The sequence below is a fragment of the Coptis chinensis genome, chromosome 1 (genome assembly GCF_015680905.1).
Source record: "Coptis chinensis isolate HL-2020 chromosome 1, ASM1568090v1, whole genome shotgun sequence".
NCBI classification, from domain to species: Eukaryota; Viridiplantae; Streptophyta; class Magnoliopsida; order Ranunculales; family Ranunculaceae; genus Coptis; species Coptis chinensis.
In genome coordinates, this window is record NC_141456.1 from 38,799,853 (window position 1) to 38,825,555 (window position 25,703).

The following is a 25,703-nucleotide window of genomic DNA, read 5'->3' on the forward strand; positions in this document are numbered from 1 at the left end:
AGAAAACTTCATCAAAACTTTGCAGCAAGTCAAATGTAACAAATTTTGGATGAAATGTTCCTCTAATTTGTTATAGTTACATAGAGACAATATAGCACTATTGCAAGGCACAGCAGAATACCATAGTCGTCTCTTTCTACAACTGCAATTTCGTTAATCAGTATTTGTTTTCCGTAATTTGAAGTTCATTAGATATAGATGTAAACAACAGGTAGAATATACTTTTGATAACTGTGTGTTAAATACATAGGTCTAGTTCCGCTGTAATTGGAGGTACAACATGAATATATATTAAAGAGATTTGGGATGAGCGAATGGGTCAAACATTTGCTTGCATCCATTGTGGAACCTTCTTCTGAGAGTTTGATAAGGCCCAAAAGCATGTTTCGAAAGATCACCCAGCCTTGGCAAAACAATTCTTGAAAGGAAAGTTGGTGGAATGAGGTACCTCTAGTAATGGTGTACTTAGAATAGATTTGGTGTTAGGCTTGAGGCCTTAGAACTTGTGTTTTTGTCGAATCTCCTTCTAATGACTATACTCTTAGGGAAGGTATGTATGAGGATGATGCCTCAGGAACTCCATATGTAACAAGTTGATTATCAATAAAACAGGTGGTGGTCAGCCCTTAACCCCAGCTTAACTTTTCAAAAAAAAAAAAATCTTCATAATGCACACTTAACCTTTTCATTCTCAAACGGATGCTCAGTGTCTATGCCCCATATCGCCAACTTGAACCAGATGAATTCTGAAGTAAAATTTGGTAGTTGAAGACACACTAGAAAACTAAATTCCGATAAATAATCATCATATAGATAGCAGCATTGATCACTTGATTCGACATCAATTAGGATCTTCAACATCTTCTTTAAGACTATACTTAACCATGGGGGAGTGATACTTTGGTTTCTACACTAACTGTGATTTGATAATGTATACAGTATGTGTGGTCACATTTACACCTGTAATTAGGCACAACTTAGACTATTTTTTGTCAATCTAAGTTTTTCATTGTTATTGCACGTTTTACTTCGTTACAGCAACTAGGACGAAAAATAACAGGGAGTGTGCTAAAGGTCTCGGAAGACCTTGTTCCAATAATAGAGGCTCTGCCTTCACATGATTGACTGCTATGGAAAGTGTGTGAACCATGTCTGTGGATGTTCAGTGGAGGCTTATAAGTAGAATGTTTATGGTATTGCTTCATAAGCTAAGTATTAGCTAGATATAAGTTCTCGTCATAGCTTTCGTAATAAGTACTAGCTATGGTATGACAGAATTGTTCTGTATTGAGATTCAATCGTAACCATTGGCTGTCAGTGTTCATGTCCTGGTTTGCTTGATTCTGTACTGAATCTATCATTGACTAAATAATGTTAGCGCTACTGGAATCACTCTATTTTTTCCATTAAATTAAAATTGGAAATAGATTTGGTTTTTTTCACTTTAATGCGGTTGATGTTATAGTAGATACACTATATGTCACAACACATGGGAAAAAATTGACATTAACATTAGTAAAGTTCACTAACAATAATGAATCATGCTAAATGCTTAGTCTGGATCAAGATATGAAACACCTAAAATAGTATAGACTCTCATCACATGCTCATATACCAAAAATAAATAGAGAAATGGAGACAGCAACACATGCTAGAAGAGAAGCCCATCCACCATGGATAAATCCTTTAGAAACAGGGTTGTTGTTCTTATTCGAAGGGTTGGGAAGAGATGAAGGAGTCCCCGGGGACAAAGGTGCACTGGTAGGAGAATTTGCAGGACCTCCTTGAACATTGACTTTAACCTTCATCCCTCCTAAGCAATGTAAACCGTTCCCACAAGTAAAATATCTTTCCCCAGGTGCTGATAATGCAATTGTCGTGTTACCGCTGTTACTTGAACTCAAAGGATTCGTCACATTGCATCCATTGAAATCCTCTTTGGTCACCTCGTCAACACTGTGAATGGATGAATATTGGAACACTGGAATTGAAAGAGTATATTAGTTGATCTTCATTAAATACTTTCATTATCTGAAAAATAGTTACTCAACTTCAAAAGTATCTGGATGCACATATGCAAAAATTAAACGGGGTTTCAAAAATATAAAAGAAATGGCCACACTTACATAGAGCATCTCCAGCCTTAAAGCTGTTGCTACTGCCCCATGAATCAAGATCACTGCTAATATCCCAGCCAGAGCTACCCCCCACAGTGTAAGTAGTTGCCCTGCATGTCAACACAAGGCCAAGACCTATAAGAATGTAAAATAGAAGCTTAACCATGCTGAAAGGCCAAAGAGAAGACTAAAGGGTGATGTGGTGTATGGTCTTATAAATAGAAGGGGAGGCTTATTAGTGGATAACCTACCAATTTTCATAATCAAGACTTGGGATTTATTTGTTACTGATATTTAGTGTTGGTACCCTTCAAATTTATTTATTTAAAATAACTTTGTGCAATTATTAAAGGTACAAGTTATTGCTTCATTGATTTTGGGATTTGTTTTTGTATGCATAATTAAGTTTAAATTGATACATACAGATATACTTTTAACTAAACTAGATATATTTTGTGGTTGATGGGTTGGTAGAAGAGAAAGTCTGTTAGATGGGTAGTTAAACCTCTCTCAACACCACCTGATATCCCTTCTCTTGACTTCGATATGATGTGATTTTCTTTTCTTTTTCTTACTGTTTAAATTTTAAAGAATAAAATAACAACTACTTCTTAAGTTGGACGAACTACCTAAGTCATGAACACATACAAGTATGGTGGGGCTTTCCTCTTTGGAATAGCTTTGCAAATTGCTTCATGGTTTGGAGAGCTTTGGGCCTTCGTTTTGGGAGGTCTAAACTTTGTGAATGAGCTCTAGTTGAATCCAACTGTGTGTACAGAAGATATCGGGGTTGGTTGACTGTTGTTGGGTGCTAGTTTCGAGTGAATTGCCACTAACCAAAAAATTCATGGATGCATTGTGGTTGTACTGATATTGAAACATCTCCAAATCGTCAAACACTATGGAGGAAAAAAAAAAAAAGAAAAAAAAAAAAAAAAAAAAAAAAAAAAAAAGAGAGGGATGCAATGGATTGTTGCTAGCACGATACAAACAGAGCACGATCTATGAGATCTGAAGTCATCAATGCGATCTGAAGTGAAAAGGTATGAACTTTAATTAGGAAGACATCAACTTTGCAATTTTTCCGTTTTTTTCTCAATGTGATGGCGGTGCTTGCATAAGGTGGTAGTGAAACCCAAAGTTACGGCCTTTCATAGTTTTTCCGAGTCAGCTCTTCTTTTGATAACCATGTTTCTCCATTACCGACCGATTCCAACCGTTTTTTCAGTTATAGTCATCAACAATATTACAATACCTCCTATTTGGATAGTAGATTCAGTTCTAGAATCATCGAAAGATAGATCTGAACCGGCAAAAAACGGATTTTTCTGGCTCTCTGTGCTGTGTTGCGAAGTCTGTTTTTGGGAGGTGATTACAAGGAGACTCAGACTCTCTTCAATATCACGACGTCAATTCTGATATTGCATCAACACAGGAACAAATTTTATGTGTTTTTTGGTTTGATTATAGATTGTCTTTCTTGAGTTTTAATTGCTGCTGATAGTCCAAGGGGTTTGTGTTATTGTGTTTTTGGGTTTTGCTTTTGGCTTTAACTGTTTGAAAATTGGAGGGAGCCATGGCAGTTTTGTAGTTTCCCATTTGTGGGCTGACACGGTTAGACTATGACACTGTAATTGTTGAAGTTGTTTCAAGAGTAGTAGCACCCCCCTCAATGTCAAACCTTATGGCTATGAATTGTAGAGGAATTGGAGCTGCATCGACTGTTAAGATTATAGAGGACTTGGTCCGTGATCATGATCCAGATATCATTTGTTTTCCATAAACAAAAGCAAGTTGCAAGAGAATGGAAGGAGTTCGAAAACGTTTAAAGTATAGTGGAAATTGTATTGCTCTAGCTGACAGCAGAAAAGGAGGTCTCACAGTCTTCTGTAAGGAAGATTTCTCAATTTATATCATGGGAGCTACTACCAACCACATTATAGGTAAAGTTTCTAATCTTGGTATATCAAATGATTGATAGTTTACTTTTATATATGGAGAACCCTCTTCTGGCAATAGGAAGAGGGTCTGGGATGAATTGAGAGACCGCTCTCTTTATATCCCAGCACCCTAGATGATTTTTGGGGATTTCAATGCAGTAGCATCTTTAGATGAAAAAATTGGTGGCCACCATGTTCTTAACAGAAGCATGGTTGATTTTAATGATTTTATTAATGATATTGGTTTGATAGACCTAGGTTTTAGGGGACCTAAATTCACCTGGTGCAATAACCGATCCTATGGTAATCATATTTTAGAAAGACTAGACAGAGCCCTTGCTACTCCTAGTTGGGTAGATTTTTTCCCTGAAGCAAAAGTTTTTCATATCCCTAATGTCTCTTCTGATCACTTAGCTCTAGGCATTACTCTTAAAAATTCTGATCCATTACCAAAGAAACCATTCAGGTTTTATGAAATGTGGTTACATGATAATACATGTAAGGATGTGATTAAAGAAGGTTGGGATTCAGTGGAGGATGATCTTACCATGGGAATAGTAGTAAAAAAACAGGAAGCCACAAAGGAGAAGTTAACAGTTTGGAACAAGAGACAATTTGGAAATATTTTTTGTGAAATAAGAAATGTGAAGAAGTTAGAGAGTTTGATGAAACATGAGATGAATGAGAGGAATTATAAAAAAATAAAAGAGCTAAAGGAGAAATTGGTAGAGCTTTTTGAAAGAGAAGCTAACTTGTGGAGGTAGAGATCAGGTCAAGTATGGGTGAGAGATTATGCAAGAAATACCAAGTTTTTTCATATATCTACCATTTATAGGAGAAGAAAAAACAGGATTGAAAAACTTCGAGAGGATGATGGTTCATGGAAAAAAGGAAGAGAAGAAGTGGGTAAACCATAAACAATTTCTTTACGAAGCTCTTTGAAACACAATACCCTCAAACCGATAATTCTATCTTAGATCTTTTCCAACCTATTATAACCAACAGGGAAAATGAATTGTTAGGAGTTTGTCCCTCTGATGAAGAGATATGGAAAATCATAAAAAAATTGCATCCCTTGAAAGCCTCTGAACCTGACGGCTTTCAAGGGATTTTTTATCAAAGATGTTGGGATATAGTGGGCATCACTATTATCAAAACAGTGCAGGATTTTTTCTTATACAACACCCTTCCACTAGATCTAAATGAAACTTTCATTATCTTGATCCCGAAGATACCTAATCCAGATCAAATATCCAAATTCAGGCTAATCAGTTTGTGCAATTTCACATACAAAATCATCTAAAAAATTCTAGCTAATAGACTAAAAACCCACCTACACAAAATTATCTCACCCTTTCAGGAAGCTTTTGTAAAGGGGAGATTTATTGGTGACAACATAGGCTTAGCAAGTGAACTATTTCACAATATGAAAAAGATGAAAAAGAAAAAACAAGGATGGTTAGCTCTAAAGTTGGATATGAAGAAGGCTTTGATAGAGTTGAATGGTGTTTTCTGTATCAGAGTTTTGAAAAACTGGTTTTAGTAGGAAGTCGATAGATATGATTAAAGTCTGTTTGGAATCAGTATCCTTCCGAGTTCTTTTAAATGGCTCCCCTTTGAGTCATTTGTTTCCACAGCGAGGTCTAAGATAAGGAGACCCCCTGTCTCCCTACCTCTTCATTCTGGTCACAGAAGCTCTCTCTAGAATCCTCAAGCAAGCTGAGGATGAGAATAGGATTAGTGGCATCAAAGTGAGAAGAGGATCACCCCCTATCAGTCATCTGCTATATGCAGATGATCTAATCATGTTTTGCAAGGCAAATTTGAATGAAATAAACAGTGTCAAGGATATCTTATAGAAGTATTGCAATGCATCTGGTCAAGAGGTCAGCTAGGAGAAGTCTAGTATTTTTTTCAGTAGGAATGTGCATAACACATCAGAAAATGATTCTTAGGAGATGGAAGGTAAGGAGGTTCACAGAAAAGGAGAAATACTTGGGAGTACTAATCATATTGGGAAAGAAGAAGGGAGAGGACTTCGATTATCTTTTAGAAAGTTTACAAATGAAAGTCAGTGGTTGGAAAGCTAAAATCCTTTCACAAGCTAGCAGAACCACTTTAGTCAAATCAGTAGGGCAAACAGTGCCCATCTATGCCATGGGAGTTTATGCATTACCTAGCAGAATCAATGAAAGGATAGATAGACTCAATCGGGATTTTTGGTGGAATGGAACAACAAATTCTACTGCTTGGCATACTATGAGTTGGGAGAAACTATGCAAATCAAAGGCAAATGGGGGTTTGGGTTTTAGAAAAGTCAAAGAAATGAATTTGGCCATGTTGGCTAAACACAGTTGGAGACTTATTACAGATGAGAATTCAATATGGTCTAGAACTTTCAATAGGATATATAAGTGGGATTGTTTTAATAACCAAGATGGTAAGAAGAAAAAACAACAATCTTTTTTCTGGAGAGGTGTGCAGTTAAGTATGAAAGCAGTAAAGGAAGGATTCATGTGGTTACTTGGTAATGGCTCTAGGATTAAAACTTTTTTAGAACCTTGGTTATCTTTTCTTGATAAACCTCTTATTTTAGGAAACCACCTAAACCCAAAAAGAGTCAACCTGAACCTCACACGTAGAGTATCTGACCAATCTAGGGAAAATGAGGAGGAATGGGACATTACTAGGTTAGGAGAATTGTTTCCTAACCTTATCTCTGATTGTATTAAAACCTTAACTATCAAACCAAATGTCATTGATAAAATCATTTGGTGGAAAGATAAGAAGGGAGTTCTTACAGTTAGGTCTGCTTACAAGTTACTTGCCAAAGAATATGAGGAGGGTGAGAGCTCTAGAATGAATAAAAAGAGTATAAGGACGATCTGGAAAATAAAAACTGATGCAACCACTCAACTCTTTACATGGAAAGCTTACATGGGAGGTCTACCCACTGGAGCAGTATTGATGCAGAAAAAGTTTAAGGGTGATGTAAGTTGTGTTTTCTGTGAAAGGCACGTTGAAACTGATTATCACTTTTTCTTTGGTTGTGAGTGGAGTAGAACACTATGGTATGGATCAAACATAAGTTTGAAGGCAAATGCAAAAGAAGAAAAGGATATCAAATGTTGGCTTGATGATTTCATTAGCTGGGAGAGAGACAAGGATCTACAGGCTTCCAGTACCTATGGTTTATGTATGATGCATGAAATCTGGAAAGCAAGAAACAAACTCAAGTTTGAAAGAAAGAGGAGCAGTTTCCAGGAGCTCTACACAATTGTGAATCAAACAGTCAAGAGAATCACAGAAGCCTATACTGCAGAGAACAATCCATCCCCTAATGGCCAGGATCTTCGTCATGTCATAAACAATACTTTAGATTTTAGTGTGCGCCATAGGGGTTATATAGCAACAAGAACCTCATCTCCTTTGATGGTGCTTTTAACAGATGTGAGAATAAGGGGGCGTCAGCCACAATATGCAGAAGTCCAGATGGTAAATTACTTGGGGTAGCATACATGAAATTCAATTGTCAAACAACTATACAGGCAGAATGTTATGGAGCAGAAGTCATAGCTGCTCTAATTCAGATGCTAAAGCTAGGGCCCTCTATAGTCTTGGGAGATAATCGTCAGGGGATGGATAGGAATGAGGAAAGCTTAGGTTGGCAAGTAGAGGAACATGTGAATAAAATTTTAGATTTATTTCAAGTTTGTAATATAAATAATGAGTCCAATTCTGAGTTCTTTTGGATAAGCCGTAACACCAATGGAGATTCCCATGAACTGGCCAACTGGGCAGCAAAATATGCAGGAATTGGACCTCCTCCAAATTGGGTTTTTGAGTCTGTAACTCCTCTTATGAGATTTTAAAGAATGGAAAGAAGTGGATTATCGAAAAAAGAAAAGAAAAAGAAAGATATTGTTGTTGTGATTTATTGTATGTATTATTCTATTTGTATCTTGTTATCGGTCTTGTAAAGATTTCAATTTCTGTCAACGCAATCATCTGATCTACTGAAAAACAGAATTTGAGCACCAGGTTACCTTGGAATAGAGACAGTGGCGGAGTTAGAAATTTGTTCTAGGGTGAGCCGCTGACCACTACAAGTTTTCAACTGAACTCAACTAGGGTACACACAAAACACGAACTTAACTAGTTTGTTATCTTTTGGTTAAACATTTGTTAATCTATATACATTATATAATTTTTTATGTAACTAACTATTCTTATTTTATTTTGTCAATATTTTTGAAAACTCAAATTATATTAATATTTTGGAGAAATAGAGATTTCGTAATTCATAAATGTTGGATCACAACTTACATCAACAAGTTAGGTTAATTAGTTTAGCCTCTAGACTTTAGTTTATTGAATTAATTGTATAGGTTTGTTCATTATGTTATTTGGTTTATTAATTGATATAGCTTTCTCTAAAACAAGATATCAATTTTCCCTTTTTTTTTTGTTAGGTATCTATTTTTTGTTGGTCCTTGTGAAATGTCACATAATTTGTAAGAATTATATAGAAGTATTCAAACATATACTATGATCGGCTTACTATATCAGATCCTTGTTTGCTTGTATTAATAGCAGTTCTTTGTTTGGGTTTTTACTAGAAAGTGGACTCCATGTGTTTCTAATAAATCCACCGGTCAAATCAAATAACATTGCAATTTCCCAACCAGCCCTCTATAGTTCTCTTTATTTACAACAATTAAAGCCCTTACTCAATGGTAGAGAGAGAATTCAGTGGGCAAAGTTATTTCTCTCCTTACTTTAGTTTTACACTTTTACACTTTTAGAGCTTCTAGATTACGCATATAGATGTGGTGTGCAGTCTTCTGAGCCACATATAGTGCGAGGGTAAAATTGGAACAATTAGTGAACAAGTTGCTCAATAGGTTAACGAAAAATTCAAAAACTAAAAATAAAAAACACGAAAATTTCCACTTTAGTGCTAGTTTCGTTTAGTGTTCTCACCTTCTCAAATCCCTAATTCCAATCCTTGAGTGTTATTGCCTCGTCAACCCACCGTCGGCTTGCAAAAGATACTCTCTCTCTCCCTCTATCTCTTTTTAACCCAAATTCTTCATGAATCAGTTGGTTTTTTTTTGTTTTGTGGCAATTAGTTAAACTTACTGTTTTGTTTAAGCATTAGTTGGTTGTTGGGATTGGGGGTTTGTTTCTGTTATGTGTGCATAATCTAGAATCATATATAGGTCTAATGTTTATAGTCCTGTTTCGTTAGTTGGTTAGTTTCCTTCATTTAGGCATTATCTCATAAGTAGGTTAGTGGTTAGTTATTAAGTAGCTAGTGCTATAAATTGTAGTGTATCTCATCTATTGGGAGGAGAGAAGAATATTATTGTAGTTTGCACTTGTGTGTGGATTAGGAGGTCAAAGGCTCCTCAATAAGCCTTAATGTTATGTGTTTTAATTTGATAAAATCACTTCAAGATTGTATCAGTTTTCAGTGGATATTTTGTCGTAGATGTTGGTTTGCGCATTGATATAGAAGCCCTATATATTTGATTGATTGTTGGCCTTCGGTTTTAATAATTGTTGTTTATTTCTTTTTTGGTTAATATTACTCATCATAGTTTATTGTTTTTCTAAAATCTAGAAGCTCTATTGATCTATATTCACTATACCAAAACAGGACATTCCTAACGGTCAGAAACCGTTACTAAAAATATTTGTAACGGTTTTTTTGCATCACAGTTTTGGCGTTTCTAATGCGTTATTGATATTCGTAACGGTTTAAAACCGTTACATAAATATTTATTGTAACGGTTTTTTCCGTAACTAAAAATATTTGCTAACCGTTTTATTTGTTTAATTGTATTACTCTTTTCTAACATTAGTAATGCTTTTATAGAGTTCGTAACGCTTTTTGACCGTTACTCTTTTTTAACAACAGTAACAGTTTTATAGTATTAGTAACGCTTTTTTGTGTTACTCTTTTCCAACAACAGTAACGGTTTTAGAAAGTTAGTAACGTTTATTTATGTAATTGATTTATAGAATTTGTAACATTTTGGTAACGGTTTTGTTGTTTCGTAAGTGTTACTTATTACAAAGCTTAGTTACGGTTTTCCACTGTTACAAAACTATTTCATATGTAAAAAAAATAATTTCCCCCAAAATCACTTTTTTTGGGAGACTACTAACCTGCATAAAGATGTCCCCACTTATTGGGTATTCTACAATCGTCCATAACATAAACAAGAAATCTCACAAGTACATTTAATCACATAATCTTTTATTAAAATAACATCAATAAAACGTCTTTTCATAAATAGGACTTGTTACGAATGAAATATACATTGTTTTCCAAATCAATGGGACTTGTCCCTAAACTCAAGCTCTCACGTCATTTGTACAAAACTCTTACTTTCAATAGTTGCAAGCATCAGGGGATGACTTTGGAATGGTATCATCAGAAAAGTCCTATTTATCATATACACCAATAGAAATAAATAAAAAGGAGTCGGGCAGTAGAAAACAAATATGTATAGATATATACTTATATCATTATATCTTATTCTTAAGTAGTAGTTCCTTATACTCAAACTACAAAATTCAGAAAAGAGAGTATGGTAGTAGACTAGTAGTAATAGAAGCATAGTATTGAAAGTTTATGTAACGCCCCAAAACCCTATAACCTTGTCAGACACTTTGACGAAAGACATAAAAATTTCGGCAAAATCTCCTTTGTATTTTCAACATTTCATAGACATAAATCCCGTTATAACTTGAAAATCAAATAATATACTTTCATAACATATATTAAAACCTCAGACCTCGGTCGTAAACCTAACTACTCAAATATATATTGATTCGTAGAACCAACTATTTAACCATCTCGACCAATGCCAGTTAAGTCAAATAACTAATCCTCGAATCAAAAGGACACTATATACACTAGTATACTGCATTGCAGACTTGCAGTGGGGGCATGAGCGGAGCGGGGAAGATTTTTTTTTTTAGGGGGGAAGGGGTTTCAAGAATATAAAATGTCCATCTTACTTAGGTTTAAACGGTTTTTATGCTTTCATACATAGTTTGACTGGATGGGATTGGAATATCAATAAACTACAAAGAAATCATGAACATACCTTAAGGGGTTATGACTTATGATGTCCAACGTCAAGGTCACTTTTCTGATTATCTGACAGTGACATTATTTTCTTTACAGAAATGCACTCATGGCTGAAAGAGACATCACATAATACAGACCTCTATAAGCATGTGCCCTGGCTGCTCAAGGTCCTTGACGACAATTGGACAAACTTCCAATTGACTCCCCATTTCAACAGCCCAGCTTGCACCATTTTCCTTGCCCTGATCTTCAAATAACTCTAAGTTTTTTTTGTCAACAACCTGCAAAGATTGTTGTTTTTAGATTTGGAGTTGATACGTAGTTAATAAATTACATTCCACCTAGGTGGGAAAAAAAGAAGAATGATTCTTTAGACAGACAACAACTTACATCTCATATACACACCGCTTTAAACTTTCGGTTAGTAACACTTCTTAGAAACAGCATGTGCTTTATGGTTTGATCCAACAAAGAATCAATGCTACACTATTTCATCACGAAGAAAAAAATGTGAATTACTTGAAAGCAAAAGGCAGAAAAGTCGGTAAAACCACGCCAGAGACGAGAGGATATACTACTATAAAACAAGTATACACCTTTCCACCATTTGGGACAAGCTCGTGAGCTCCTTAACTTCGATCTTGGATCAACTGTCATCCCTCGGTCTTGGCTTTTGAACATCACTATTCCCGGCCTTCTTTTGGCCAATGTGACATGGCTCGGTATCCTTCCTAGATAGAATACACCCAAAACCCATTTCTTGTTCTTCGCAATCAAATTAGCTCTCGATCTTTTCGGTGAAGATTTAGATGGACACTTTGTAAGATCTTTCCCCGTCGGAAACAAAACCAGTTCTTTACCGAGCTCCATGGACTGAATCATTTTCTCCCAACCGACCGCGATCCGAATTGACTTCATCTGCGTTTGGCAAGAAACAAAGACAATCATCTCCGAGGAGCTTGTAGGTGATCCGATACTATTGGATCTAGCGATGCAATATCCCTAGAAACATCACACATATATGAAACCATTGCATCCAATAGATTATCTGCATCTCCTTTTTTCAAAATAAATCCATTCGATACCCCCCGGTGATGGCTCCCTACTTCCAAGTGAAATCAGATTGCAAATTGAGTCGCTACGACATCATCACCGATCCATTTGGGATCCACAGATAATCATTGCAACTTTGTTGGAGAGATGGACCAAGTGCTTTGTGTAACTCGCGACTCGTGGGAAAGTTTAAAAATCCATGCAAACTTTTCTCGATCGGTCCACCGACCGGACTCGCTTCAAATTGGTGATCCACCATCTCATAATAAGGGGAAATGTTCATACCCATGTTAGTGAGAGCAGAAAAACTATGTTCATTGAAGTTATAGTGTGAAAAAACCTGTAGATTTTCCTCTAGACCAGCAAGGTCAGGTGCATCAAGTCCCATCATATCCAAATGGTTTTCATTCCACAACTGGTTTTGATTATACGATACTGCAGTAGTATCCATGGTTAGATCTCCAAATCCAAATGCCATTATGCTATCAATATTGTTACTTTGAACTTGAAGATAATCTTGACCAATAAATTGGGTTTTCAAGTTTTTCATCCAAGACCAAACACAAGTAAGAGGTAATAAGCTAATTTGGTGAAAAAATAAAAAAACTGGAACCACAGGACATCACTTATTCAGTGACTTGCTTTTTTCTACATTTAACATCAATTTTAAAGCGGTTTCATATTTTCTAATTTTCAAATCATTTTTAAAGTGATCCCACTGTTTAGAGAGAATTGAATGCTCCCATTGTTTACCCAAGTGGTCAACCCACAAGCTGCCATTACTGCTATTCATCAAAAGTAGGACCACAAGCTTCGGACAATTAGCTTATTAAGACTCTTAATCATCTTGGTGCACACTAAACATTGGACAACATATTTAGGTGACGGAGAGTAAACAAGCCATTTGGGCCACAACAACTATTCGAGTAGATATGGAGTGGGGACGCACCTGGTTTGTCCAGAGCTCCTTCAGAAAATGGAGGTGGATTGTGCGGTCTGCATACTGCCACTAAGATCATGAGAAGGATGACCAATGCACCTAAAGCAATTCCTAGGATAGTTGCTTTATATATTGAGGTTGCAAAGACCACATTGGAGGAAAATAATGAAATTACCAAGAACTAGAAAAAACAATTAAACGCAAATATAACCACATTAATTTTGGTTTTCAAGAAAATGAATGAGTTCGATGATATGGTTTTTAGAAAGTGGGGACGACTCCGAAAGGGCATGTTCATGAAGTGAATAATCTTAGACGATATAGTAGCCATTTACAGGAATAAGGAAACCATAGGTCCCGTGTGGTGCCCATTCAATTGAATTTTGACAAATTTCAGATTTCGACATGCGGCCAAAATGATATTTATGTGCACAATGACCACACAGATTTGTTAGAACGAGCAACGAATTGGAGAATAGTGACAGTAGAAAGATCCGTCTAAGAACTTATGTGTACCTCATTCAGGAGAGTGAGAATTGTGGCAAGGAGAATCAACCCAAGGACCGCAAAGCCTAGGATTTCCAACAAAGCTGCAGAGAAGACAATCCACCCGTAGAATCTAAATCGAACCATCTATGTCAAGAAAGTGAAGTGGTAGCTCTCCCACGAGAAAAAAATGTTTACAATCACTCACCTGCTCGGAGGAAACATTGAAAACTTTTTTCCCAAAGGAATATCACCAGCTAAGTTGTTGTATGACACATTTCTGCTTAGATGCAAATAAGATACTATGAGGACTGCAATTTTCACCTATAATCAACCTAATAATAAATTTGATAGAGTTCCCAGACAAAAAGATAACTTACAGAACATTTAGACTGAAGCAGTTGACAATTGAAAGAAGGTATCCAATTAAAGTGAAAGAGATCCGTTGATGTTCTTTGCAATTGATTGCATCAGCTAGGGATATGTCAAAAGGTGCACTGAACACACATTTGTCACAGAGCCAATGTCCTAAAAGTCTAAAACCTAAGGTTCTTCCCCCGACAGGCTGAATTCGGGATTCATTCTCTAATATTAAACATCAGAAGTATAACTCACAGTGAAAACAAATTTCAGAGTGACCGAAGTTCCCGAGGAATTTGACCATAGAGTTGATTTTCTCGACGTGTCTCTACAATATAATAGCATGGTTAGATTGGTTCGAAACATTACACATGTATGTTAATGTAATAAAATAGGAAAAACTGGAGGTTCCTTACATCTCCATAACACTTCTCGATTTCCAAACTCGGCCGGAATGTAACCAAATCAACTGTTCTTGCTAAGAATTCTAGTGGATAAACATACAAGGCATTAGCTATAACTCTATAAAGAAGAAAAATGGAGATGGAAAGGCACCGGATAATAGAACTTAACAATTTCAAAAGATGTTCCAAATCACCAATGAAAGAAGGAATGGAGCCGTAAATCTTGTTATTTGATAGATCCCTGAGGAAAAGAAACTAATGAAATAAACATTCCAGGGCTGATAAAAAAAAACTTCTTTGGTTTGATGGTACTTACAAAGTATCTAAATTGCCAATCCGTGACAGTTCTATAGGGATAGGGCCTTTGAGATTGTTGGACGAAAGATTCCTGTGGTTCGCAAGAACAACACATACCCATAAGCTACCATACCGTCCATACGAGTATATGACAGAACTTAGAGCAAAAAAGAGGGTACGGCTGTTAAAATGATAACATTCTGAATTATGAAAAATTATTGAATAACAGGACTCACAAAGACGTCATGCTCTCAAGTCTTTCAAAACCAGGTGGGATACCTCCACTCAATTTGTTGCCATAGAGATTGCTGCCATTAAATCATGCTCTCTATTCGAATATTCACTTAACCAATATAGGACAAACTATTCAATTCGTAATCCAGTAAATTGGAAATGATCTTAAATGAACACTCTGAAAATATTTACGATCCACTATATTAAGAGGTAATATGATATGCTAAAAAAGAGCACCCCTACTAACCTTGCCAGCCCTTGAAAAGAATTGAAACACGTCTTTTTCATCTTCCTTCAAAGAAATCTGTCAAACAAAGCTTAAACTCTGAGAATTGAGTAGAAAAAATGATAAAAATAAGCATAAACATGAATTGGAAAATAAACCAAAAACGATATGCAAATACAGTCCTTTGATCTCGTTTTGTATCAGCCTCTGCCCTCTGGCTCCACTTCTTCCTTCTTCTCTTTATAGCGTTTGTAGGAAATAGTCCAAGGCTCCACCATCCTCCCTCCTCCTTTATCCGGGCTTGGGACCGCGAAGGCAAAACCAATTATATTGATTTGCACAGCGGAGTTAAAATGGGTTAGTACTTTCTTCAACGCTAAGCAAACAAGCATACATATACTGCAATCAAATTTAATAAATAGATATAGTACGAACATATTAAAGTCAATACTCATCCATACCAAAAAAAGACCATAAGTTTGTCAAGTCACTATGACATCCATATTAAATAAAAAACAAACGACATTCAAAACATAAAGTAACCAAACCATACTGAAAAATTCCAAGTTCAGAAAGTTTGCATATCCCAAACAACTTATTAAGAAAACTGCATCCTTGACTCGAGCCAAATTAAATGACCTCCTGCACTAAAGCCATCCAAAAATCTAACTCCATCTTGGGGCCTATCGTAAACAAGAGCATCACCAACCAAGACTTCCTCTATGTAGACCTTTTTTTCACCTGCGAGAACTTTTCTGCCATTGCAATCTCTCAAATTGCTCTCTGTCATGACATACCCCTTAGCAACCACTACACCATCCCTATCTAATAAAGATACATTTGGTGAAGAACCAAGCGTCCCAAAAGGAGGATTCAAATTTGCAAACATATTCATCAAGTTTTGTTGAGTCGAGTGACGAATAGAACTGGAACCGACTTCATTTTCTGGTGTTGTTGGGCCGCACGGTGGTTGAGCAGTCGGTGTTCCATTGCTTTTGACAGCCTTAAGTACATCCTGACACAATTTATAGTAACAATTAGTTATACATAATGATATTGTATGCAATAAAGCACAAGTGCAAACTGCAAACTCACCTTTAACACGCCCATGACATTAACTAAGGAAGACTTCATCTCATTCATTTCCCCCTTCAACTCAGAATTGGATGAAGAGTTTGCTTGCTGCAATAATGCCTTGGCAATACCTGTACGTTGCAATTGCCTTCTTAGACTTGTTGGAGCTGATTCCACGAAGTTCTACTCCCCTTTGTCGGGCCCAAAGACTTCAGACAACTCATCATTATCGAAGTCTACTTCCATTACACTGCCCTCACCACCCGCGCTTCCTTCTTTTCTTCTTTTATGAGAAGCCTCCACTTGTTCCTACAATATTAACCACCGATATGAGTAATACAATATGCAACATAGTCTATATACAATACCAACACACAGGTAAGTTCAAGCTTCAATGTTATTAGAACTTACATAATGGGTCCGAGCACTTGCTAATATAGTTCCATCACGACGCTCATGTCCTTTTTTCCAACTATCTACCCGTCCATGTTTTTTGCTAGGATCTTCTTTATCCTACAAAAAAAATCCTTAATAGTTGTTAGCATAACCTGATAAGAAATCGTTAGTGCAAGAATAGACACCTACCATTTTATCCAGTTTATGGGCATATGTGTCCCGCCCATTAGTATGTCGATATATATTCTTTTTGGCATTCTCTGCATTCTTTGCGTTTCTAGCTCTCACTTCAGCGGTACTCTCATTTCTAACAAACACAACCCAATTATTTGGGTCCTTACCATCTGGGCATGCTGCAATAGCTTCTTCCACGCTCCCGCACTTACGCAAAATTTCTTTCCGCAGGGCATACTTTGTTGATCTGAATTTTTGGGGAAAGTCTTTTTTAACTTCTCGGCGTGCCATTGCTTGGGGAACATTAGGCTCAAATTCTTCCTACATGAACAAAGTGACTTTTGTTTATTTCATATTAAGTAAATTTCCATACATAGGGCTGGACAACATGTAGATATAGGATTTGAAAAACATACTAATATTCAAGAATAATGGATGCTATCATCGAAATTAAAGTACATGTAAATCTTACCATTAATTTATTCCAGACATTATCCTTGAAGCTTCCATCTATTTTCCTCCAATCCTTGTAATGAATTGGAATACAAGATCGAACATAAATACCAACCTGGGTATTCCATTTGGCATGGTTAGGACCCACAGCGACGCCATCCTCATCGAACTCTATAGGTAACTTGGTAATCGTTGGTGAGTTTCCCGAAGGCTGAGATGTGTGAGAGTTTGAAGTTGAATTATGAGATGGAAGTGGGACTGAACTCGATGGCTGGGAAGCAATCGATTGAGATTGACCTAGTGCCATTATTAAATAGCCTACTTTATGACAAAAAAATGTTAGAACAAATAGGTAAAATTAGGATACCACAAAAAAATAACAAAGTTCAAAACTATACATTTATAGAGACTATTCTTGTTTAAAAAAAAAGATAAAAAACAACTCAAACACACCTTTCACCCAACTGCACAGACAAACTTCAAAATAGAAAGAGTTAATATATCTAAAAGTAGAAAATGAGAAGTTCGCATGCAACTAAAAATCTCACAATATGATAGTGCAACTATTACAATCAAGTTAGACTTTCCATCAACGACTGCAAATTAGGTTGGTCCTCAAGAATAGATTGGAAGTCAGTTGGTGCATCTAGTTCATCAACTCGACTTGTCAATCGCCTAGGGTTTAATTTATGACTACCCACCAGTTAGGATTTCTCAAATCCTCCGAGTAAAAAACACCGACTAGCCTCGGAAGCAAGAATCACCGGCTCATCAAAGTACTGATCAACACTTTTTAGCCTATTGAGATTAACCATCACCAAATTAGAATCTGGACAAAGTTTACAACCATTGGTCTTGTCCTCCACCCTCACCCAATTGCAGTAAAAGACAACATGCTGGAAGGTCGTATAGTCCAACTCTATTATCTGTTCGATAACCCCATACCACTTAGTCGATGCATCAATGAGATTTTTGTCTTTCCTACTCGACGTAAACGTAGTGATTGCTTTCATGCAAACACCACTATCTTGTGTGGAAACTGTTTCGTCATGCGATCTAGTAGAGAACACAAAACCATTAACACGATACTTTTTATATGTTTTAGCTTTGAACAATGGTCCTTGGACAAATCGCCATAAGTCACAATCTGTGTCTTTTGCAGCCAACAACTGTGAAGTAAAAAAAAATGACAATTAGAAAGATAAAATTAAAATACTAATTGTAATATCCTACTAAACTAAATTATATATAAAACAATACCTTGTCATATAACCACACAATAAACTCGGTCAGATTCCACTTCGCCTTTGCTACCCCTTTTTCTTCCGCACGTCGCGGTTGCTTGCAAGGCACGGTATTCACTACAATTTGTTTATACAGTTTGACACGACTATTTATTACGACTTTTTAGACTAGTAAATGTTTGAGTCAAATCTATCAAAAACAATCAAACCTCAGATCTTGTTCATCAAGCTTTTCGATGTCGAGTCGAAAAAGAACCCACCTACGGATTTGTATCCATTGTTCCTTGTCTAGGATCACAGTTTTACCCTCAAGTATAGGTCCCTCATCACTATACTCTCCATCTTCATCTAGAAACGCCTCTCGAGTAGCTTTGTGATTTCCATCCCGAGAATTTGGCATGTACTCTATAGCATACCTAATGGACTTCGAAACAATATAGGACCCCTCGCGAATGGAGCCTTCAACATAACGCTTATTGCTCGGAATATTTTACACTCCTTCATTGCCCTATTAAAATAAACAAAACCAAAATTGTACTTTGTAGTTTCGTCGATAATAATTGCCACTAAATAAGAAATAAAAGTAAAGGCATTTTACATACCGTTCAAATGGAAACATCCACCTAGGATACACAGGTCCACAAATCAGCCCTTCATCAGCCAAATGCACCAAGAGGTGGATGCTGATATCAAAGAAAGCGGTTGGAAAATACTTTTCCAATACACACAATGCCTCTGCAACCATGTATTTGGCATCTTGGATTTCCTTTCGGATTAAGACTTTTGAACATAGAAGATTAAAAAATAAGCTAATCTGATGAATAGCTCTATGCAAATCGCGGTGTTTTGGAAAAGCGTGTTGAAGCAAAACTGGAAGCAAGTAACACATAATCACGTGATAGTCATGTGATTTCATTGTAAGCAAACCAGGAGGACTCAAAGTGACAATGTTTTTTAAGTTCGATGAAAAACCTGTAGGAAGCTTCAAATTCTTCAAAATTGTGCAGAACTCAAGCTTCTCATCTTTATTCAAGACAAATGAGGCCTTTGGTTTAACAGATCTCCCTGTGATTGGGTCTGTTTGCATCCATTGACCACTATGAATCCCCATTTTCTTCAAATCCTCGTGTTCGAATCTGTATCCTTTGTTTTGTCTTTCTTGTCAAGAATCACATTTATTATGTGTTCTACCACGTTCTTCTCATCGTGCATCACGTCAATAACATGTCGAATTTTATGCTTCGGCCAATATTCCAGTTCAAAGAGAATAAACCTCTTATACCATGCTTCAGTAACTTCATAATCTTCATCATCTTCATCATCTCTAATAGCAACCACATCCACATCATCTATACTCCGTTTGGTACCTTTTAATACTTTCCCAGGTACATAATGGACACGACTTAACATTTTCTCAATTACTTCTCCCTTTAACTTTGGCGGAGGAGGGTTTAACTCTTTTGTCTTAACTCCTAAGTATTTGCCTTGCCTAAATGTGTGATCAGATTTAAGAAACATCCGGTAATTTATATAGACGATCTTCCTTGCGTTCCGAAGATGCATAGACGGAGTTTCATCACCACAAATAGGACAGGCTTTGTAACCATGTGTTACACAGCCTGATAAATTGCCATACGCTGGTAAATCATGAATGCCCCACATCAACATAGCCCTCAAAGTAAAATGCTCCCGTTTGTGCATGTCATAAGTCACCACCCCTTCTTTCCATAACTGTTGTAACTCATCAATTAGTGGTCTAAGGAATACATCGATGTTTTGACTCGGTGCCTTCGGCCCAGGTATTAACAACGACATCATATGGAACTCAGATTTCATGCACAAAGACGGTGGCAGATTATAAGGCACCACGAAAATAGGCCAACAACTATAACCAGTGGATTGAATCCATCAGTTGCAATTCCAAGCCAAACATTACGCCCTTCCTTAGCAAAATCTGGCCAATCATCTTTACATGTCTTCCACTGAAGCGAGTCGATTGGATGCCTCATATAATTCCAAGAAGGTGTCGCTCTACTGTGCCACGCCATTTCACGTGCTATCCATGATATAGTGTACAACCTTTTAAGTCTAGGAATCATAGGGAAATGTCTCAATACTTTTCTCGCCTCTTTTGTTTCTTTCTTTCCCGATTTCCCCTCCTTTACTTTGTACCTAGGCGTTTCACATTGATGACACACTGTCAAATCAGCTTCAGTCTTATAATACAATTATTTTCACATGCATCTATGCACTCATCTTTCATTCCCAGATCTTTCAACATTGCCTTCATTGCAGGATACTTAGAAGGCAAAGTGTTTCCATCTGGCAACCACGTTTTCAACATAGACAAAGCGCAGTCACACTATTTCCGACCAATTATACTGCTTCTTCAAGTTATGGAGGTCCATAGCTGCTGAAAGGGTTGTGACAGGAGCCTCACATGAGGGGTATAATTTTTCTTCTGCTTTTTTCTTATATTCATTGTACCTCTTACCCAAATCAGGTTCTAGAACAATAGGTGGTTCAACATCTTCGGCTTGACTTCCATCGCCTCCACTCAAATCACCCACTAATTCTTCATGCATTCCATAAGCAACATCAACAAAATTCCCTATCCCTAGTCCTTCCTCACTATTTTCTTCTTCAACTCGGTTTACCATTCGATCCTTATATGGGTTCTCACCATGTAAAACCCATACACGATATGTTAATTCTATACCGTTACGAATCAAATGTTTTCTAACTATATCATACGCAAACCTTTTCCTATTTCGACATTTGTTACATGGGCAAGGACACGTGGTCGATGTTTCGTCTTTGCCACTAGCGAATAGAATAAAATCGGAAACCCCCTGCCTATACACACTCCCAAGTCTGTCATTTTCATTCATCCAATCTTTTGGAATCGGTTGAGATATTCTGCAAGTAGCACATCAAGTAAACACAAGGAACAAGTGATAGGGTCAATGTCATTTCCTACTAGCCTGGCTTTTAGCACTATCTGTTTATGAAAATTTGATGCATAACATTCTATAAATATTGAACTATCTCAGTAAACAAGCTAAACGGTGCCTACATTTTAACCATTAAATTGCTAAACATGATCAGATGTACTTCAATTGGTAAACACAATTAGATATGAACTACTTGGCACTGGAAGGATTAAGTGTGGACTGATTTCAAATGCTTTACTTTGAAGGCATTATAACATATAAGCACAAAATGCATGACAAAATAAAAGACTTCTCATTCCCCCCAACACGCGTACACTCTATCGGTTTGCACATATATACAAACTCATGTAGTTCATTGTAGATTTTATTCCAAAGGCTCAGCCAATAGGATGCAGACTGTTAAATCACTTCGATACAAGTTTGAAAATTTTGAACTTGCTTCAAATATGAGTCTGAATTTCAAAAAGAGATACTTTGTGTGCCAGTTCAGATTTTATCTATTAAAACCCACAGTTACCAGAAACAAGACATGGGTTATTCTTTGTTTAAATATTTCAACCCATTCCAGCATGAACTCTAGAAAACCTTATCTACGCTATCAAACTAAAAAAAAAAGGGAGTTAGATACTACTAACAATCTAACAATCCACAAACCAATGCTGACAATGGGTAGCTTTAATCCTGTTATGTGAGATGATAACTGGACGGTTGTTACATCGAGATGGAGTCCGCCATTTCGGTTCGAGCATACCTTGTTAATCACTCAAGACAGAGCTGAGATATTGACCCAGTGTTAGAATCATTCAACCGGTGAAGGGGAGGACACTAACAGATGATTCCCTTTTATTCAAAAATTTCTCATCAACAGGACTAGTGGTATTCATTATACAGACCGTGTGTGTGTGTTTGCTAGCATGAATATAAATCTAACAATCCACAAACCAGGAAAAATATAAATCATAACATAACTAAAATAAGTAATTACTAATTACATATAGAAGAGCAAAATCAAACCACAAAAATCAAATTTTTTAATGAATAACAAGTAATAAAACATAGAATAACAAGTAATAAAACATAGAATAACAAGTAATAAAAAATGCACCTTTGGTTATAACTGTAGCCAACTAACACCCAAGTTAATTTCAGTTGTGATATCACCTAGTAGTAGTGTGAAAAATTGAAAAAGAGATATGAAATGATGAAACATAGAAAATCATAGAAGAAGAACGCGAAGGAAGTCGTTACCTAATAGCGGCAGCAGCGGCGACTGGTGCTGACTCCAAAAACTTGTTGAACGATGAACTTGAACGAGAGAGGCGATGAAAAGAGCGAAACTTGTTGAACGAGAGAGGCGATGAACAATATAAAGCTTGTTCATTAGTAATCTTAAATAGGAGAGAAGAGCGCGATAATTTTGGCCTTTCCCTCTCACCGAAAATTCTTTCCTCTCACCGAAATTTTTTATTTAGAAATCTTAAATTCTAATTTAGCTATTATTTTAATATTATATTTAATATTCACGATTTATTTAAGCTTTTTGTCCAAACAAACAATTTAAAAACGTAACAAATTGATTCTCATATTTGGCAAAATTAACGTAACACTTTATATATAATTGGAACGCTTATAAAACGTTAGGAACCTAGTTACACTTTAAAAATGTTACTAAGCAAAAAACTGGAGCGTTACTAATATCATGTTTTGGTGTAGTGATTGTTTTCATTGAGAAAAGTAGAAAGGATTAAAAGTTACGCATATTTTTTTTTTTTTTTTTTTTTTCTTCCAGTTTTATCATCAGTTCATCACCAAATCACTATTGAGTATTAGTGAATATAACTCGAATATTACTTCTTCTAGTTCCTCAAATGATATGTCAAGTTGTGTATTTACTTTGAAACAGTCATGATCTAGACCAATTCATAGTCTTATCTAGTTATTTTCTTGTTTTGGTCTTCAGTAGGACATAACAACGATTTAAACAAGTAGTGATAGCTTATTAGCATGACCTCACTACTACAGAAAAGGCCTAAGATAGCATGCAAAAAACGCTATGGTTGGTGTCTATAGCGTTTTCCAAAACGCTATTAATGACGGCGCTATGCTTTTATTGATAGCATTTTCGTCAAAAATGCTATTGAATTGATAGCGTTTTCTCTTAGCGCTATTAAAGATCAATAACATTTATTATGACAAACGCTATTATACGGCTCCGTCCCGAGCTTCCGTCCGTCGGCCCTTGTCATTAGACCACTATCTATGCATGTATTTTCCGCCTGGACTCTCGAATCTTTTGCTTCTCGGGTGGTGGCGAACAATGCTGCTTGCGTTATGGGAGATGCCCGCCCGAAAGAATCGCTCACTAGCTAGGCAGACTAGTGGGAGGGGGGCACAACCGTAGAAAACCATGCCTTTCGAACCACCAAGGAACGTCCCGCGTGTAGCGGTAGTAGCTTGTTTCGCCCATTTTCAAAATAAAGAAAAATGGGCTTATTAGGAAGAAAGATTGAGTGCGGCCTGTAGAGCACATGTAACGCCCCTATCACGTAAGCGGGTTGCTCACGCAGCAGATCTCTCTCTATCTATAGCTAGAGAGAGAGATGTGAAAGTAATAGCCTTAGCCGCCCGATTTACGGCTTTTATGCTTAACTACTACCGTGATGTGAGCGGTTCAAATTGGTTTGATCTTTCCCAATCATCCCGACCGGAACTTGTATGCAGACTTGTATGCGGAGGTACATGCATAAAGGTTTTGAACCCTTTTCTTATCTGAATCTTAAGGACGGGACCCTACCTACCCTATTCTCGAATCCTATGCCGAGCTCTACCTTGCCCGCGATTTCCTTTTGAAGGGGCCAAAGAAATGTCTCCACCCGCCGCCAACGGTCTTTCTTCGAATTATATCTTCGAATGGGTCGATCCTCCCCTTCCCGTTTGTTTTAGCAACTTATCCTAAGGTCTCCTCGCCAAGAGCTCCCCGGTGACGACAGAGCAACCAACCCGCCTCTTTGTGGCGGTGTGGCTTTTTGTTTCACAATAAGACTGGATGATTATCCCTACCCTCGGTAGCTTATGAGTTTACGCCCATCCCTCGGTCGGGTACAGTTTCCTTTGATTTCTCCCCTTGTAGCAAATTCCATTAATTCAAGGCAAGTGTGTCCACACCACCAAAACCGACTTGACGAGGAATCCATTTCGCTGAACAAACACACCCCTACACACACCTAGGAGCACCCCTTCTTGCATATCCATACAAGACTTCGAGTAGGTGGGTCGAGGTCCCACGAGGTACCCACTACTCGGAGTACCCTCCCAAAAAGAAAAAGATGTGTCGGGTTCGGTTCTTCTTAGTTGGGTTGGCGGTTCGACCGAAATGCTATGCTTACGCGACAAGACTACCCCTCTTCCGAAAAGCTCGGCGGGGACTACTTTACAACGAGGGACGACCGCCGTAGGGGTTTTTATCGCACAAGGCCCTTTGCAGAGGAAAAGCTTTATCCCAATAATATAAGATACTCACTCCGCGACAACATAGGGATTGGCACGCTTTCGGGAAGAACATAGAATAGTAGAGGATCCAAAGATGCGGAACACGGCGATCATTAGAAATTCACGAATTAGAGATGCTGTAATATACTCTTTCCCATAACATCTCATACCGCACCACCCACCCCATTGAAATGCAAATAGGGATCGAAATGTGGTCAATATCACGAAGAATAAAAGAGACCATCTATACCCATATACAAATTTATGTTTTCATAAGGAAGCCATGAAGGCTTTCCACAAATTTAGATTTGGCGTAGAAGGATCGAATTGTATCCGAGGAACAAAAGTAATAAGAGAAGCGCACGCACCAATCAATCATTGTCGTCATTCGTATTCTTGAATTTGGAATGAAAAGAGGAGTAATGCTTCCTAGCACGGGACACGAAATAGGACCACTTAGATCGAAATAGCATTTAGAGAAATGTTCTAACATAGAGTAGAATCGAACATTGAATAGATAAGTTGAAAACAGTCAAAGGGCGCCTAATTCCAATACAATAAGGGTCTATCAAGTGCAAGTCGGTTTGAACGCCGTGATTGATGAGTGGGTAGGTGGGTTAGGTGCACCTCTCGCCCAGTGGGAAGTAATGAGGCAAGCCCCCCTCCCCCTGAATGAAGAAGTAGTGCACCCCCTTCCCGCATATACACCTTTATTTAGATTTTATCTTTTTTTTCATTATTATATTAATTTTTCATC

General features: G+C 37.1%; 2 protein-coding genes across 2 annotated transcripts; both read right to left on the reverse strand.

The window, feature by feature from the left end:
- Nucleotides 1–1,490: 1,490 nt before the first annotated feature.
- Nucleotides 1,491–2,311, reverse strand: LOC147523909 (stellacyanin-like). Its single transcript, XM_086600887.1, has 2 exons — nt 2,127–2,311; nt 1,491–1,981 (listed from the first exon to the last, which is right to left on the reverse strand). Exons 1-2 carry the CDS (start codon nt 2,281–2,283, stop codon nt 1,608–1,610), a joined length of 531 nt encoding a protein of 176 aa, XP_086457013.1. The 5' UTR covers nt 2,284–2,311; the 3' UTR covers nt 1,491–1,607.
- A 13,289-nt stretch (nt 2,312–15,600) lies between these two features.
- LOC147523910 (uncharacterized) lies at nt 15,601–22,763 on the reverse strand. Its single transcript, XM_086562812.1, has 7 exons — nt 22,706–22,763; nt 22,563–22,618; nt 17,279–17,577; nt 16,822–17,127; nt 16,648–16,749; nt 16,258–16,545; nt 15,601–16,177 (listed from the first exon to the last, which is right to left on the reverse strand). The coding sequence occupies exons 3-6, from the start codon at nt 17,564–17,566 to the stop codon at nt 16,420–16,422; spliced, it is 822 nt and encodes a 273-aa protein (XP_086418938.1). The 5' UTR covers nt 17,567–17,577; nt 22,563–22,618; nt 22,706–22,763; the 3' UTR covers nt 15,601–16,177; nt 16,258–16,419.
- Between the last annotated feature and the right edge of the window lie 2,940 nt (nt 22,764–25,703).

Excerpts from the sequence above, each read along its gene's own strand:
- LOC147523910 (XM_086562812.1), bottom strand. The coding sequence starts at position 17,566 with ATGGCACTAGGTCAATCTCAATCGATTGCTTCCCAGCCATCGAGTTCA. Across the intron at positions 16,750-16,821 it reads CCCATAAACTGGATAAAATG|GATAAAGAAGATCCTAGCAA; the intron begins GTAGGTGTCTAT and ends TTTTTTTTGTAG. Across the intron at positions 16,546-16,647 it reads CAAGTGCTCGGACCCATTAT|GAACAAGTGGAGGCTTCTCA; the intron begins GTAAGTTCTAAT and ends TTAATATTGTAG.
- LOC147523909 (XM_086600887.1), bottom strand. The coding sequence starts at position 2,283 with ATGGTTAAGCTTCTATTTTACATTCTTATAGGTCTTGGCCTTGTGTTG. Across the intron at positions 1,982-2,126 it reads TAAGGCTGGAGATGCTCTAT|TGTTCCAATATTCATCCATT; the intron begins GTAAGTGTGGCC and ends TTTCAATTCCAG.